At 40.7% G+C, this 15,283-nt stretch overlaps 1 protein-coding gene across 1 annotated transcript in view; it reads left to right on the forward strand.

Annotated features, from left to right (window-relative positions):
• The first annotated feature begins 3,421 nt into the window (after window positions 1–3,421).
• ERAP2 (endoplasmic reticulum aminopeptidase 2) overlaps window positions 3,422–15,283 on the forward strand; it is a 39,798-nt gene continuing 27,936 nt past the window's right edge. The window contains exons 1-4 of the mRNA XM_067731304.1: window positions 3,422–3,574; window positions 5,537–6,229; window positions 9,939–10,077; window positions 13,606–13,740. Of these exons, the coding sequence (XP_067587405.1) occupies window positions 5,679–6,229; window positions 9,939–10,077; window positions 13,606–13,740 (825 nt within the window). The 5' untranslated portion in view covers window positions 3,422–3,574; window positions 5,537–5,678. The remainder of the gene's footprint in view (window positions 3,575–5,536; window positions 6,230–9,938; window positions 10,078–13,605; window positions 13,741–15,283) is intronic.

Raw genomic sequence — 15,283 nt, forward strand, 5'->3', positions numbered from 1 at the left:
CAAAAAGTAAATAAAAATTTGAGGATAATGGAGGAACTGCAATAAACTTCGCATAGTACCCATAAGAATTCAAGAAAAAAAACAAAAAAAGAATTCAAGAAGATACAGCAACATGGGGGTATTTACTAGATTTCATTCCCCTCAAGGGCAGCACTTCATTACAACCCAGCATAGTCACTGATTATTGTTGTTAAGGTAATCGTTGCATGTTGAAACTTTTAAAGTTTATTTTATAAAACATTTATAAACTGTTTTCACATGTTATCTCAAATTGATACTGAGATGGACAATAATCCTATGTAATAATTAGGAAAGTGTTACTGTCTCTAATTAGGAAATGAAGTGATTTATTTTCAGAAGATGGCTTTGAATCCAATTCTCTTGATTCCAGGTCCAGTTTGTAATTAAAAACTTGGGTCACTACAATTTAAATCTGTTGAGTGCACCCTAACGGGATGGAAATAGTTGTAATAGACATAAGAAAGATTTCCATTAAAATTAGTTTAAAAATCTTTGAACATTCTGAAAATTAAGTGTTTCAGGTCTTTGGAAAATTCACTCTCATTCATTCTCATCTGTTTGTTGAGGGCCTACGAGGTGTGCAACGCTCTGAGAGGTGCTGGAGAGAGGTCCAGGCATAGTGTTTGGTCCCTAGCCTTTGGGCGTCGATAATTTAAGGAAGGATGTGAAGAACAAGTATGTTAGTGTAAGGTAAGGGCCAACTGAACTGACTAAACAAGTGCCTGCAGTTAGGACTGGAAAGGAAGCATGTGTCACTTCCAAGGGGGCTTCCTAGAGGAGGCATTTGCCTTGCAATAAGAAGTTTACACAGGGGACACTGAGAGAGATGTATGGAACACAGAGTGGCAGCCTCAGTAAAGGTAAGGGAACCCTGGGCTCATCCAGAAATGGAAAGCTCCCTGCTTTGTCTGAAGCTTGGAGCAAGCGAAGGGCAATCTGAAAATTAAAGAAAAAACGACAAATATTGAAAATGCATTCACTTGTTCAGCAGATATTTATTGAGGGTTTCATATACCAGCCTCTGCTCTAGGCTCTGGGTGTTAGGAGGCAAGCAAAGCAGGCTTCCCTGGTGGTGCAGTGGCTGAGAATCTGCCTGCCAATGCAGGGGACACAGGTTCTAAGCCCTGGTCCGGGGAGATCGCACATGCCTCGGAGCAACTAAGCCATGCGCCACAGCTACTGAGCCTGTGCTCTGGAGCCCATGAGCTACAACTACTGAGCCCGCATGCCACAACTACTGCAGCCTGTGTGCCTAGAGCCTGTGCTCTGCAACAAGAGGAGCCACCGCAATGAGAAGCTCGCACACCGCAACGAAGAGTAGCCCCCACTCGCTGCAACTAGAGAAAGCCTACACGCAGCAACAAAGACCCAACGCAGCCAAAAATAAATAAATAAATTTATAAAAAAGGAAAAAAAAAGAGGCAAGCAAAGCAGACAAACTCCCTGCCTGCAAGGAACTTATGTTCTAATGGGGAGACATAAAACAAACAAATAAATCAATATATAGTTTACTCTCAGGAATTGATAAAAGCTAAGAAAAAAAAAAGCAGGCTAAGGGGATAGACACTGGGTGGCGGCAGGGGTGGGTTGAGGGGGGAGTGCTACTCCTTTTAGATAAAGTCAATAAGGAGAGTCTCCGAGCAAGAGACAGATCAGAAGACCAGGTGAAGTGACATGTGAATTCCCTAAGCAACAAGCTTCCCAAAGCTTATTCTCTTAGCAGGAAATAAAAAGGTTAGAAACCCCTTTTGGTGAGAGAGAGTTTTAAACAGTAAACTATGAAGTCACCTAAACCCTACTCAGCTTCCTCTTCTGGGACTCAGTAGCTCAGTCTGATGGCCCTCTTTCTTCATTCTCTGTCATCACTTCTGTTCTCATGGGTGGGGGAGAGTTCTGAGCACACACAGACACACACAACTGGGCTGGGGCTTGTGACAATGTCACAGAACTACCCCCAGCTTCCTATATCTCCTTCACCCCTCCCCTCCTCCGCTGCAGAATTCGATTTCCAAGAATTGGCCCATGGTGCCTCCTCTTTTTTGTCCCCTTTTCCCCAGTCACCTGTTTCCATCCATCCCACCCATTGTACCCCTTTAACTATAGGAAATGCCACTCCAAGGGACTCTATACAGGTCTGTGCCTCTGGCCCTAGGTATAGGCTACCTCCTTGGTTTTGCTCCTTCTACTTTATTAAGTTTTTCATCCAGGTTGAAATGATAAAATATAACAAGGGAAAAGAAATTGAGGATCAAGAGCTAACTAGGATCTAATCACGGCAGCTACTGAATGTGGAACCAAACCCAGGTTGCAAACAGAGATGCACAGCACGACAAGGCACGAAAACCAGTGTGTGAAGGAGGCCTAAAGACGATAGGAACAAAGCTCGTTATACTTCACTCAAGAACAACACTTGTGTGCCAGCGTGGCCCTTTAATGCACTAGGATCTAAACGAAAACATCAGATGGGCCTTGAAAGAGGTCATGTGGACTTTAGGCTGTCAGCGGGCCTCGCACGGTCTCCACACGGGGAACTGCCTCTCTGTCTAAACAGGGGGAAACCATGGAAATGTATATGGAGCAGGGGGTGGCATGATCAAGCAGTGGCTGAAATAATCTGCTGGAGGGCATCGTACAAGAGGACTGCAAGGACACATCTTGAGAAGCAGCAAAACTTGTTTGAAGGCTGATGTGAGGAGTGATGAGGACCTAGACTGTTTTAATGACTATGGGAAAAAAATTTTTTAAGCTGGATAAAAAGAGATTAAAAAGGACGAGTCATAGACAATGGAGGAAGGCTCGAAGCAGATGAAGTTAAAGCAAAAGGCTCTGATCTGGGGATGAAGACATTGCTTGAGTTGTTAGCAGAACATCTACATGAAGACAGTCTATCAGCCTGTTGGAACTGCAGCAGAAGAAACCTGGAAGGAGAGATCAGGAGAGGGAAATGTGGGATGGGTGAGGGGAAATAAGAAATCTCTGCACTTGAACATATTCTCCGAAGGAAACAGTAAAGTGGGAAAAGAGCAGAGAACAGAGGTTTTATCTTTGTGGAAAGCCCATATCCAGGATGGTGAGGAAAAGAAGGCCCAAGAAAGATAGAGAGACATAAAGGTGGGCGAGAGCTCCTTTATGCCCAGGAGGCAGGAGGTTATAGACATAGGAAAGGGGTATATATCATCTCTGTTAAAGGTCATAGAAGCTGGCTGGGAGTTACCTTTTCCAGGTGGTTGGACAGAGGTCATATTTCACAGTAATATGGACACAGCACAGCGAGGAATTCAAGATTGTGTCTTAAAATAACTCAGCATTAAAAAACAAAACAAAACAAAAAAACTAGTTTCTGAAGGCTTCACCTGGGGACATGCGAGGATAAAACAGCAGGAGCAGCAGTCACTGGGATTGCTGGAGTCCCACGTGGCCTTGCCGTGGTGTGACTTTTACTCTGAAGCTGCTTGTTAATTTCAGTTACGCAAAGTTCTGAATCTTACCCTAATAGAAAGTGAAAGCAAAACGAAATTCCCCTCCATTCAAGTCTGCAACAGCGTGGATTAAGGTAACACATCAACATTTCTCTTGACTTTGTCTTAAAATCATTATTTTTTCAGTGAGAATAATGACCTGAACTGCAGGTATAAAACTTCTGTCTTGAGGAGCTCTTGCAGCCTAAGGTGGGGACCTGCGGAAGGTGGGTGAATCTGGCACTACTGTATTGGAAAGTTCGTGCAGCGCAGTTAAGGATAGGATTTTATTGAAGAATCTGTTTAACTGACTCACTCTCTTTTGGAGATTCTCTTAGCTTTTCCCAAATGTTTGTTGCAGTTCTTGTGTCTTCCATCTCCGGATGTGTTGTTCGAAACACTAAAGCACAGTATAATGGAAAACCCATTAGACAAAGGGTCAAAGAACTGTATTTTAGTCCCGATTCTCCTTCAAACTTCCTATGTGATTTTGGGAGAGTCACTCACCCTCGGTTTCTTTATCTGGACATGAAGGACTTGTACTAGCTGGCCTTTAAAGTTCTTATCAGTTCTAAAGTTAAAGACTACATGAGTAAATATCAAGGCCTTTTTGTCCTCTCTTACCGAAAAAATATAACTTCCTTTGGGTATGTCTGCTACATGTGGGGGCAAAGCACCATAATTTAGGCCAGAGAATGTGAGTTATAGTAACCACAATAAAAATTTAATGTTTAACATTCATTACATGCTCCCTACATGCTAGTTGCTGTGCTGTGCCGTAGTCTTCACATGAATTATTACACTTAATCCTCTCAATGTTAGTGTCAACCATTACCCTATCTTATAGGCGAGGAAACTGATGCTCAAAAAAATCAGAAAATTTGCCCAAGATCATTCAGGTTAAGTACCATGGAGCTAGAGTTGGGACACAGGCACTCTGATTCCCAAGCCCAGGACCTAACAAATAAATAATTTCATTTTTCAAACCATCAGAAATTCAAGCTAATAGACCAATTATGGTTTGATATATCAGAGGCCCTTGGAACATTGGGATTTGGTAGCAATAATTTAATGCTTGTCTAAAAAGAGGGGAGGAGTGTTGTTATTTAACCATTAGTTTCTTCTTTTTCTTTGTTTCTTTAACAATATTTGTTGATCTGCATTAATATTGCAAATTGGAAAATTGAAGTAACTGTTTAGACAATTAATTCAAAAGAATGTGTTAATGATAAAAAAGAAAAGGAAAGGAAACCATTCATGGGTTTAAGTTGAAGCAGGGAGAAGGTAAATAGAGGCAGGTGACAGGGTGGGTGTCAGAACTGAGTACCTAAATTAACCACATATATTGTTTGTCCTTATTTTATGTTTTGTAGTGTTACCCTTCTAACAAGAAGAGATTGTCTTAGTTTTATTTACAGAGGCAGTGTGAGTTCAGTTCGATTTGTGTTTTCAAAGGTAGCCTGAGATGAGGAAGATCAAAGCAACTTTTAAAAATACTCTGTTTGAATATTATAAATGAAATTTTATTTCCATGGCTTTTGATATATTGGAAATAAACTGAGGGTAAACACTTAGCTTGACCAGCATCCTTTATACCAGCAGCCATAGAATTGGGCCATTCAGCTGTTATTTATTGAAAGAGGTGAAGTTCAAAGCCATTGATAATAGTAATATCTGGTATCCAAAGAATATTGAGCATTCTTCATGACTTATTAAGACAAAATAGAGACACCTGTGCAGTTTATGTTCAGGTATCCAGACACACTCTTAAAATGATCTAACCAAATGTTAAAAATGCTCAACATGCAATGAATTTACACACCTACCTTCTGCCCATTGCACAGAATGCAGAGGGGATTCCATAGATGTAATTTTAAGGCAGAGTCCCTTCAATTGAGCTCTAAAAAAATTTTATTTATAATACCCAGATGATAATTTCTACTTTATTTTGTCGATATTTGGTACAATTCACATATGCCCATCTATTTTTCAGGTTATATTTATAAATTGAAATATTTTTCTTCATGCTATAAATGTTTTTTTTTCTTTCTCTCTAGGTTAAGTCCATTTATTGAAACATATTGTTCAGATCCCGAGTGACATAACTGGAGCCAACACGGTGCTACGGAGAACCATGAGATTTAGCCTGGATATTAACTTGTCTTCTAGAGAATAGATTTAGTATTCCATTCTGCTGTAATGGCTAATTCACGCAGAAAACTAATATTTAATATTTCCATAGGATTTTACTGCTCAGCAGTCATCCAAATATGTATTTGTTCTCAGTTCACAAGTTCATCTATTGATCAGTTCAATAAGGACCATCGGGCTTTCCCAGTAGCCATCAATGGGGAAATATTTCCTTGGCATGAGCTAAGGCTCCCCACCATGGTCATTCCCCTCCACTATGACCTTTTTGTCCACCCAAATCTCACCTCCCTGTACTTTGTTGCATCTGAGAAGATTGAAGTCTTGGTTCGAGATGCCACCCGATTCATCATCTTGCACAGCAAAGATCTTGAAATCATGAATGTTACTCTTCAGTCAGAGGAAGATTTGAGATACAGGAGACCAGGGAGAAAGCTAACTGTTTTGAGTTATCCTGCTCATGAACAAATTGCACTGCTGATTCCAGAGAAACTTATGGCTGGCCTGAGATATTCTGTGGCTATTGACTTCCAGGCCAAGCTAGCTGATGGTTTTGAAGGCTTTTATAAAAGCACGTACAGAACTCTTGGTGGTGAAACAAGGTAAGATGTAGCTCCAGTTGTTTATAGTCTTTTGTGATACTTTCCTTATGTGTTATGTCTCTTTGCCAGGAGCATGCTTCAGTAGTCATTTATGAAAAGCCCGAAAAACTATGGGGAAACTCAGAAGGAGAAGCTCTGCCATTCCTAAAGGAAATCACAATAAATATGGGAACACAGGATGCAGGGGCATAAGTGGCTAGAGAGAGAATAACCAGGAGGAAAGGCCAATATATGACTATGACAAGACTGACATGTTTATCTCCTAGGGGAAAGGATGGTCAGTGCAGAGAGAGCTGAAATGCTGAAGGCTTCTCAAAGGAGGTTAGACTTGATCTGAGACCAAAAGGAAATGTACATAAGATTTGGGTTGGGAGAGAGGAAATGAAAGCATGTACATTGCCCAGGAAACAGCGTGACTCAAATCCAGAAGACAGAAACAAGTCAGTTTGGAGAACTGAGAAATATGGTCTATTTGATCAGCTCATGTTTATTGAGCCCATGCTATGTGCCAGGTACCGTTCTAGGCACTGAATGTATAGTAGTGAGATATAGACTAGGGATTGGGAATAATTTAGCTGAGTGGTCAGGGAAGTTCTTGGTGAGGCGGAAGTGCATTTAAACTGAGACCTGAACTTTCATGAGGACGTCTAAGGGCACGGTGTTCCCAGCAAAGGCATCAGCAAGTGCAAAGTCTGTAAGGCGGGAGTGATTGAGAGACGAAGGACAATGAGAGAGGGAGAGAAGTAGAGTAGAGAGGGGTCAGATCATGTAGAGAGACTTAGAGCCTCTTGTTTTAGGCTTTTACTCAGGGGCCATGGGAATTCAATCGAAAGTTCTGATGTGACGTACGCCTTATAAAGATCAAGTATATGTTGATGGTACATTATAGAGAGGAAAAAGTAGAAGCAGGTTAGTCTTTTAGGAGGTCATTGCAATTGTTCAGGCCAGAAAGGATGTTGGCTTGGGCCAGGCTAGTGGTGCAGCTTATGGAGTGAAGTGATTGAACTTGGCATTTGTTTTCAAGTGTAAAACAGACAGAATTTGCTGACATTGACTCTGTAAGGCAAGAGAAAGAGAGGAACCAAGGATGCTTCATAGAGGGGATGATGTGGTTGTCCAGGGCCAGGGTCCATCTCAGAGGGGAGAGGAGTCTGGTTTCAGTGCTCTCCTACATTTTATCAGTTGCATTCAATTGCCGGTTTGAGAAACCCCCAATACAATGGCTTTGCCACACACTTGTTTTTCTCATGCAGCAAGAAATCCAGAAGCAGGGCATCCCAGGTATGCTACAGTGTGTACCAATATTATCCAGGACCCAGGCTCCTCGTATCTTTCTACTCAGCCATCCTTGGCATATGACTTTCCTCCTAATACAAAATGATTTCTGCACCTCTAGGCATCAAGTCCACATTCCAGGCAGGAAAAGGGGGAGATGGGGGAGAGGAAAATGCAAAAAGAAACATTCCAGCTGAGTCTGACTCCTTTTACCACGATTTCTCACCCAATGACTTCAACTAGGCCAGAACGAGTCATGTGCCCACCAAGTTGCAAGAGAATCTAGAGAAGTGATTTTTTCATCAGACACATTGCCTTTCTGAACAAAATCAGGATTCTACTGGAACTGAAGAAGGAGAGTGGATATTGGTAGGCGACTTTAGCCCCGCAGTGTCTGCTGCCTACCTCCCCTTCCCCACTTCAGGTGCTCACTGCCCTCTGCAGCTCACATGCCCACCCCACAGCCCCCAGCAGTCTACTGAGGACAGCCCTTCCCCAGGCCCACCTCCCCTTCCCTTGGAGACGCTTCCCCTCGTTGCAGCCTCAATTCTCAGAGGCCTATTCTCAGGTCCAGCACAGTATTGGATAGGAAACATCAACTTCTCACTGAGGTACCATGTGACCAGTGATGGTTTATTTCACTTTTTTCAAGTGACAAAACCTCCAACTAAAAGAAATACATTTTAAGGATATAATTTGAGGAGATGAGGGAGACCAGAGGGGGATTTTTTTAGAGTAGAAGCTTGGAAAGTAACATGCCTCCCATAATTAACTGCAGACTATTTCTGACTCTTCTTATGATTAATTAGTCAGCTCTCTTCATACTCAGTCACCTAGTAGGTCTTCGCATGTAGGATGATTTGCAGGACAGTGTCAGCAGCATTTTATTACCTCTCTGTCTATTTTTCATACACACACACACACACACATGCATACATACACAACTTAAAATACAAAAATAATTCAGTCAACAATAATTCTTGGAGAAGCAAGAAGTCACTACTTTGCGTGCAGCACTAAAATTGTGTAAATAGCAAAAAAGATCTTAAAGTTTGGGCTTTTCCATTCTAAGACTTAACTATAATCAAAATTTCACATTAGTAAAAATTATTCCAGGTACTTGAGATTCCTTTACTTCTGTAGGACCTGTTACTGAATCCAAGTAATACCGAGGCCCCAAACAAATCATTTAGCTCCCAGTCTCACTTTTCCAGCCTGTATTATAGAAATACAGTAGACGGAGGCAACATTATCGTGACAGGCCCTCTTTTCCCTCCTCCTGGCCCTTCTCAGCCTTTATCTGTCCCTTGAGCTTTTCTATTCTGCTCTCCTTCTTCAATCAAAATATGCTCTCCAGAGTTGCTTAATTAAAGCTTTAAAGCCCAAATAATAAATCTGTAATTATATCATTTCAAGCATTATCAAGGTGATGGGGTATAGAGATTTGTCAGAGTATCTATCTACCTGTTATAGTCTGAAGGCTGGACCTGCTTTGCCGGCAAGCAGAGAGAGCTAGACGTGTCTGGGGGGGAAGCTTGGGTCCCCCAGGAAGACCCTTAGCCAATGACGATACAGAATATGAAAGCCCAGCTCCTTGCCTCCAGTAGGGGAAAACTTGAAGGTGTGGTTTCCACTCCAGAGCTCCGCAGGGATGAAGCTGAAGCTGGCACCGGGCCTGACTTCTTCCTCTTCCCTGTCCCGCTTCCCTCTCTCCTTTACCTGTTTCTCTTTTTTTTTTTTTTTTTTGCGGTATGTGGTCTTCTCAGTGCTATAGCCTCTCCCGTTGCGGAGCACAGGCTCCGGACGCGCAGGCTCAGCGGCCATGGCTCACGGGCCCAGCCGCTCCGCGGCACGGGGGATCCTCCCGGACCGGGGCACGAACCCGTGTCCCCTGCAACGGCAGGCGGACTCTAAACCACTGCGCCACCAGGGAAGCCCTACCTGTTTCTCTTGGCAGCCTGTTCTTATAAATCCGGATCTGCTTCCTGGGAACACAACCTAAGGCATCACTCATCTCACAGGTATTCATATGTCTGATGGAGGCCCGCTCAGGTTTAGTGATGACACTAAACTACCAATTTCCTAGTCAATTTGGAAGTCAAATTGGGCATGACTAGCTCAGCAAATTTACTAGCTAAGGGTCCTGGTAAGGTCACTCAAATTCTCTGAGCCTCAATATCCTTCTCTGCTATGAGTATGAAGGTGATCATGTAAATAGAGTGCCCAGCGCCATGCATTATTCATGATTGGCAGCTACTAAACAAAATTTTACCCTCATTTTCTTCAAAAATAGATTCTGGATTCTCTAAGGTTATAGTTTGAGAAATCAAACGTATCACCTCCAGGTTTGATAAGCTGTGTTCTGAAGGTACAAATTCATTTTTTTTTTTGACTTCACTTGTGTATTCTTTTTGTAATGTACTTCTTTTCACAGAACAATTGCAGTAACGGATTTTGAGCCAACCCAGGCACGAATGGCTTTCCCTTGTTTTGATGAACCATTGTTCAAAGCCAACTTTTCAATCAAGATAAGAAGAGAAAGCAGACACATTGCCCTATCCAACATGCCAAAGGTATTTGCCAATTTTAGAAACTTTGGGGAATTGTTCTCAAAATGAACTTTGGTCTTTGTTTTGTTGTGTTTTAATATTTTGTTTGTTTTCAGGACTTAAGCCATTAATTTGTTTTTGATCCTTCTACATATTACATTACCCCAATCCATCTAGATTTTAACATCATTCTGTTTGGGCATTGTTTCACAAGAAGCTTTATTTTTTACATAGAGTGATTTCTATTTTATTTGTGTTTATATGGAAGCAGAGTTCTTTTAAATCAGTGTTACTTGGCTAGCGATGAAATTCAGAATTGCCCAGAACAGCACTTCTCAAACTTTAATTTTCAGATGAGTTGTCTGAGGATCTTGTTAAAATTCAGATTCTGATTCAGTCGTTCTTGAGGTAAAGCTCAAAATTCTGAATTTCTAACAAGCTCCCAGGTGATACCACTGCTGCTGGTCCAGAGACCACATTTGCAGTGGTAAGGATCTAGAGAAGCTTGCCTGGGCCCCATCCTGGAGATTCTGATCTAGTAGTCCGTGATATAACGCAGAAATTTTATTTTTAAGTTCCACGCGTAGTGCTTAAAATTATTTATGAAAATTATATCTCATAGTTATAAACTTTTTTAATTGAGAGAGACCTCTGAACACTTTTATTTGAGTTATATTTATACTCAAAATGCAGAGACTCTGAATGACACAGTAGACACTGAGCCTCATTTGATATTTCCTCACTAATGATATGCTTGCCTTTTGAGCTGTTGAACGAAATGTAAAATATTTCCCCATTGCTACTTAGAAAGTAGGATAAAAATAGAGGCTCTCCGGACAGTGCTTCAGCAGGATGAGCTCAGAAAGCATCCAGGTCATTATAAGCCAGCCAGTGACTCCACCCTAGTTTCCTCTCTGCCCTCCACAGTGACTGTCCTCTGTGGATGAACGGGGGAAATGAGTCCATAAGCTAAATTTCCCCCAGATTTCTGTTTAATGCTAGAAAAGTGTTTGCTTTGAAATACTTGCAGAGCAGATCAAGGGGAAAAGCGACACACTCCACATGACATATATCCCACAGTTTTTCCACGATCATACAGACAGCAATGTAATTTGCCTCCTCATGTTCAGGTAAAAAGGATTTGCTACTTAGCTCCAAGTCTTCTTTCTATGAACCAGATGTTCATTTAAGGGTAGTTCAGTCTCTTTCCTGGCAGCTTTTTATTAACAGAATTTTTCACATGAGTAATCATGGAGGATAAAGTAAAAATACAGTTAGTAATGCCTTTTAATTAAAATGTGATGCAAACATCAATTGTCAGTTATATTAGAGTCTCAGTTTTCTATCTTTAGAAACCTTCAGTAACTTCTCATATTTAGGAAAAATAAGTGAAAACTTTGAAAATATTTCATATAATCCTTGAACTTTGCATTGCCTCAGTTGACTGGGCCAGTCCTCTGGATCATGCCTTTTTCAGCAAATATTGGCTTTAGTTTCTGCTTCTCGTTGGCACGCCCAACCCAGACTTTCATGGTGATCCAAAAAAAGGAGAACAGAAGTAATGCTACAACCATACTCTTTGGATAATAGCTGCAGCGCTTAAGATGGGTTATGGACTGGTGAGAAGAAGCGACACATACTAAGTTCTCAATGTGTTTAGTTAAGAATGTAGGAATACAAGTTAAGAACACTAGGAAGTGAGGTGGTCAGCCAAGCACTAGTAGAGGCAGCATATATTCTGGGCATGTCTTTGTCCCCTTCATTCCTTAAGGGAACACACACCTGCTGGTGACACTTGCTATGCAAGTAGAATCCTGCCAAAATTGAGAAGACAGCTAAATCCTTCTCTAGCAACAAGTGTTTTATACTTAGAGCTTACATCACCATCCTGGAAGGACTTACACTAACAGCCCAAATACTTCCATTTAAGGCAATGTTGATCAACATGGGTCACTCCAGGTTCCTGAACAAAATGCAGCCTCCGTGGACTACGTCTTCATCTGGGGGGGAGGGGAGAAATCAGAGGGAATGCCCACCTGTCTCCTGTCTCTGCCACCAGCTGTCCAGTGTCACAGACTCGTTTCCCCACAGTCCCACAACCTTTCCCCTTCCTCCCCTCACCCATCTACACACTTGACAAAAGGGTCTTGCTGCTGAGTTTGGTCAGAGGACCACAGTCATCACGTCCCCTCCCTAGCTCCTACCATAACCCTCTCATCTGCTAGGAGTATGTACCCATAGAACTCTGGTTGAATCAGACCCCTAAAAAAGATTATTGTTGGACAAAATTAACTTGCTGAACAGAGGTAAAACTTACAGCCCTATGCATGCTGCCACCTTTCCTAGAGTATTTGGTCAGTGTTTCCTGCTTTATTGAAACTTAGGAATTGAGTTTTTGATAGAATTCTGTAGAATTTAATAGCACACACATTTGTCATTGACGTAGGCAAGGCAGTTTATGATAATACTTCAAGCTATTTTTTCTCGCCAAAGCAAACTGCAATCTTATACAAACACATAAAACATGCTCAATAGTCCGTGGTTAGCACTGCCACAAACCAGATGCCTTAAAAGGAGGTTGGAGAGGGTGAGGGACAAGCCAGTCTAAGAATTGTTTTCAGTTTGAAGAAAGTGGTATTTTCAGATGACTGGATCTGTGTCCGTTCAGAATTTAGGGGCATCATACCGTGGTGAAGACCGTCTCTGGGACAAGCTATCCAGGGCAAATAAAGATAGAATTCAGTAATTACTCAGTGAATTTGATGGATGCGGCTGACCAGTCTGTAGCCTTAAAACTCTTTCCTTCCTCAGTAGATAGGCAGAAGCTCAAATCGCTAATCATCTCCTTGGCCTGACTGCTTTCATTGCTGAATCAATGAAGCAAAGATAAAATAAGACTATGACTCAAGCTGTCACCCAGCGAGTGGAAGAATGAGCAATGGCTTTAGAGTCACACGGTCACATCCACATCTTGATCCTGCCGTGGAACTAGCCGTGTGATCTTGGGCAATTCAGTTAACATTTCTGAGACTGTTTCCTCACCTGTGAAATAACACCTACCTCACACACAAATAGTAGGAGAATTAAAAGATAATGCAAAACATCTAGCACAGAAAAAAAACAAAAAAACCATCTAGCACAGTTTTGCTTCCCATTTCCTTCTGCGACAGAGATTTATTTTTTATATAACAAAGGGAAAGGGACTCTTCTCTGGCATTTTTGCTTAGAAGTACAAATCTTGAATTGATGCCAGTGTTGGAGATTATTGCATCTCAAGAAAGCAGAAGCATCTAAGATATTTTTATGCTTTCAAGCAACAAAATAGATATCATTTTGAGATCCCAAAGTAGTACATTGTGTCTTGGAGGAAGTCTAGAGATAAAAGAAATAGAGGTGAAGCCACAGAATGTTGTGAAGGGTCCACTGATCTCCTATAAGGGGATCACATGTCCTTCGGAACATCAAGCTTTCCTCTAACTTACGTAGCCTATGTCATAGGCATTCTTGTAAAAGACTCCAGTTTTCAAATACTGATTCTTTCCCTTCCTGTAGGTTAAGACAATTGAACTTGAAGGAGGCCTCTTGGAAGATCATTTTGAGACTACTTTAAAAATGAGTACATACCTGGTAGCCTACATAGTTTGTGATTTCAACTCTGTGAGTGGCACAGCCTCGTCAGGGGTCAAGGTGAGTTTGGGTTCTCATTTCATACACAGTGCAGAATAGTGTCCTGAAGGCAATGAGCTTTTCTTTATTTTAAGGTTATTTTCCTTATTATCAAAGTATCATGCTTATTTACAAAAATAGAGATAGATAAAAAATAAGTTACCCACAATCCCATCACCAAGATATAATTACTGGTAATATTTGTGTCAGCCTTCCAAGTATTTTCTATAAGTCTGTCAGTATATGAGTGTATACAGTAACAGTATATACTGTATATGACTATATATATGTTTTACAAAATAATCTATGATTGTTTTAGCTCACCATAATATGCCATAAAAATTAAATGCCATTAAATATTTCTATAATATTAATAATTAATAGTATTGTACTCTACTACATAGAGGTACCATAAGGATTTTTTAATCAGCTTCTTATTCTAGGACACTTACATTGTTTCCAATTGCTTTCTGTAAGTTTATTTCCTCAGTGAAAGGAGGTGTTCATAATTTTTAGAGCATTAATTGTTTACAAAAATTTACAGTACCCAATAATTATAAAGTTTCGCGACTATCAGTGAAGACATGAAAAATAAAAAAGAGCTCCTTACCCTGAGGAACCAGGTTATAGACATAAAAACATATTCAAAGAACCATAAAATAATGCTTATGAAAAATAGCAATAAAATGGCTATTACAATTTCCATACATATTATACCTTTGGATATGTAGATACACGTTTTCAGCAATGTGTCTACATACATCTCTGCACATATATATATGTGCAGAGATATAGATGCGTGAGAGGTCAGATGGAACTTTGCTTCAGAGGACAGGGTCCTGTCAGCTTCCTTGGATTCACGTCCCAGCTCTACAGTTTTCTGCATGGGGGGCTTGAAGTAAGTTACTTAATCTCCATGTGTTTCCATTGCTTCATCTGTAAAATGAAGACAATAGCACCTATTTCATGAGGTGATTGAGAGGATTAAGTTAGATTTTACATGTGTGCATTTAACACAGTGCCTGGTACTCCACTGTGGTCACTAATATATCCTTCTTATAAAATTTCTGAGGAACTTCAGTTAACTCAGAGCATGAAAGCAGATTATGAACTGAGAGCAACACTCTACTTGAAACCCAAGAAGATTGGAATCTAACTTTATTTCTTCCACTTAATAGCTAATAGTTTGCAGGGATTCAATGAACATATTTGGGCATTTTTGAGTTTAAAGAAAACATGACATGGTGGGATGAATTGGGAGATTGGGATTGACATATATACACTAATATGCATAAAATAGATAACTAATAAGAGCCTGCTGTATAAAAATAAATTAATTTAAATTTTTAAAAAACCCAATAATCAAAAAAAAAAAAGAAAAGAAAACACGACAGAGGGTGGTTCGAATAAGTTCATGAAGACTTTCCACCTCATAGAATTATGTTCTATTTGAATTGTGTTGGTGGTCATAATTTTGGAAGGTTTATTCTCAAGTGCTAGAGTACATGATAGTGATGAACTGAAGTGGGCTCTCATGAGGCGATAGGTTTTCATAGCTTAAAAT

This window comes from Pseudorca crassidens, chromosome 3 (genome assembly GCF_039906515.1).
Source record: "Pseudorca crassidens isolate mPseCra1 chromosome 3, mPseCra1.hap1, whole genome shotgun sequence".
NCBI lineage: Eukaryota > Metazoa > Chordata > Mammalia > Artiodactyla > Delphinidae > Pseudorca > Pseudorca crassidens.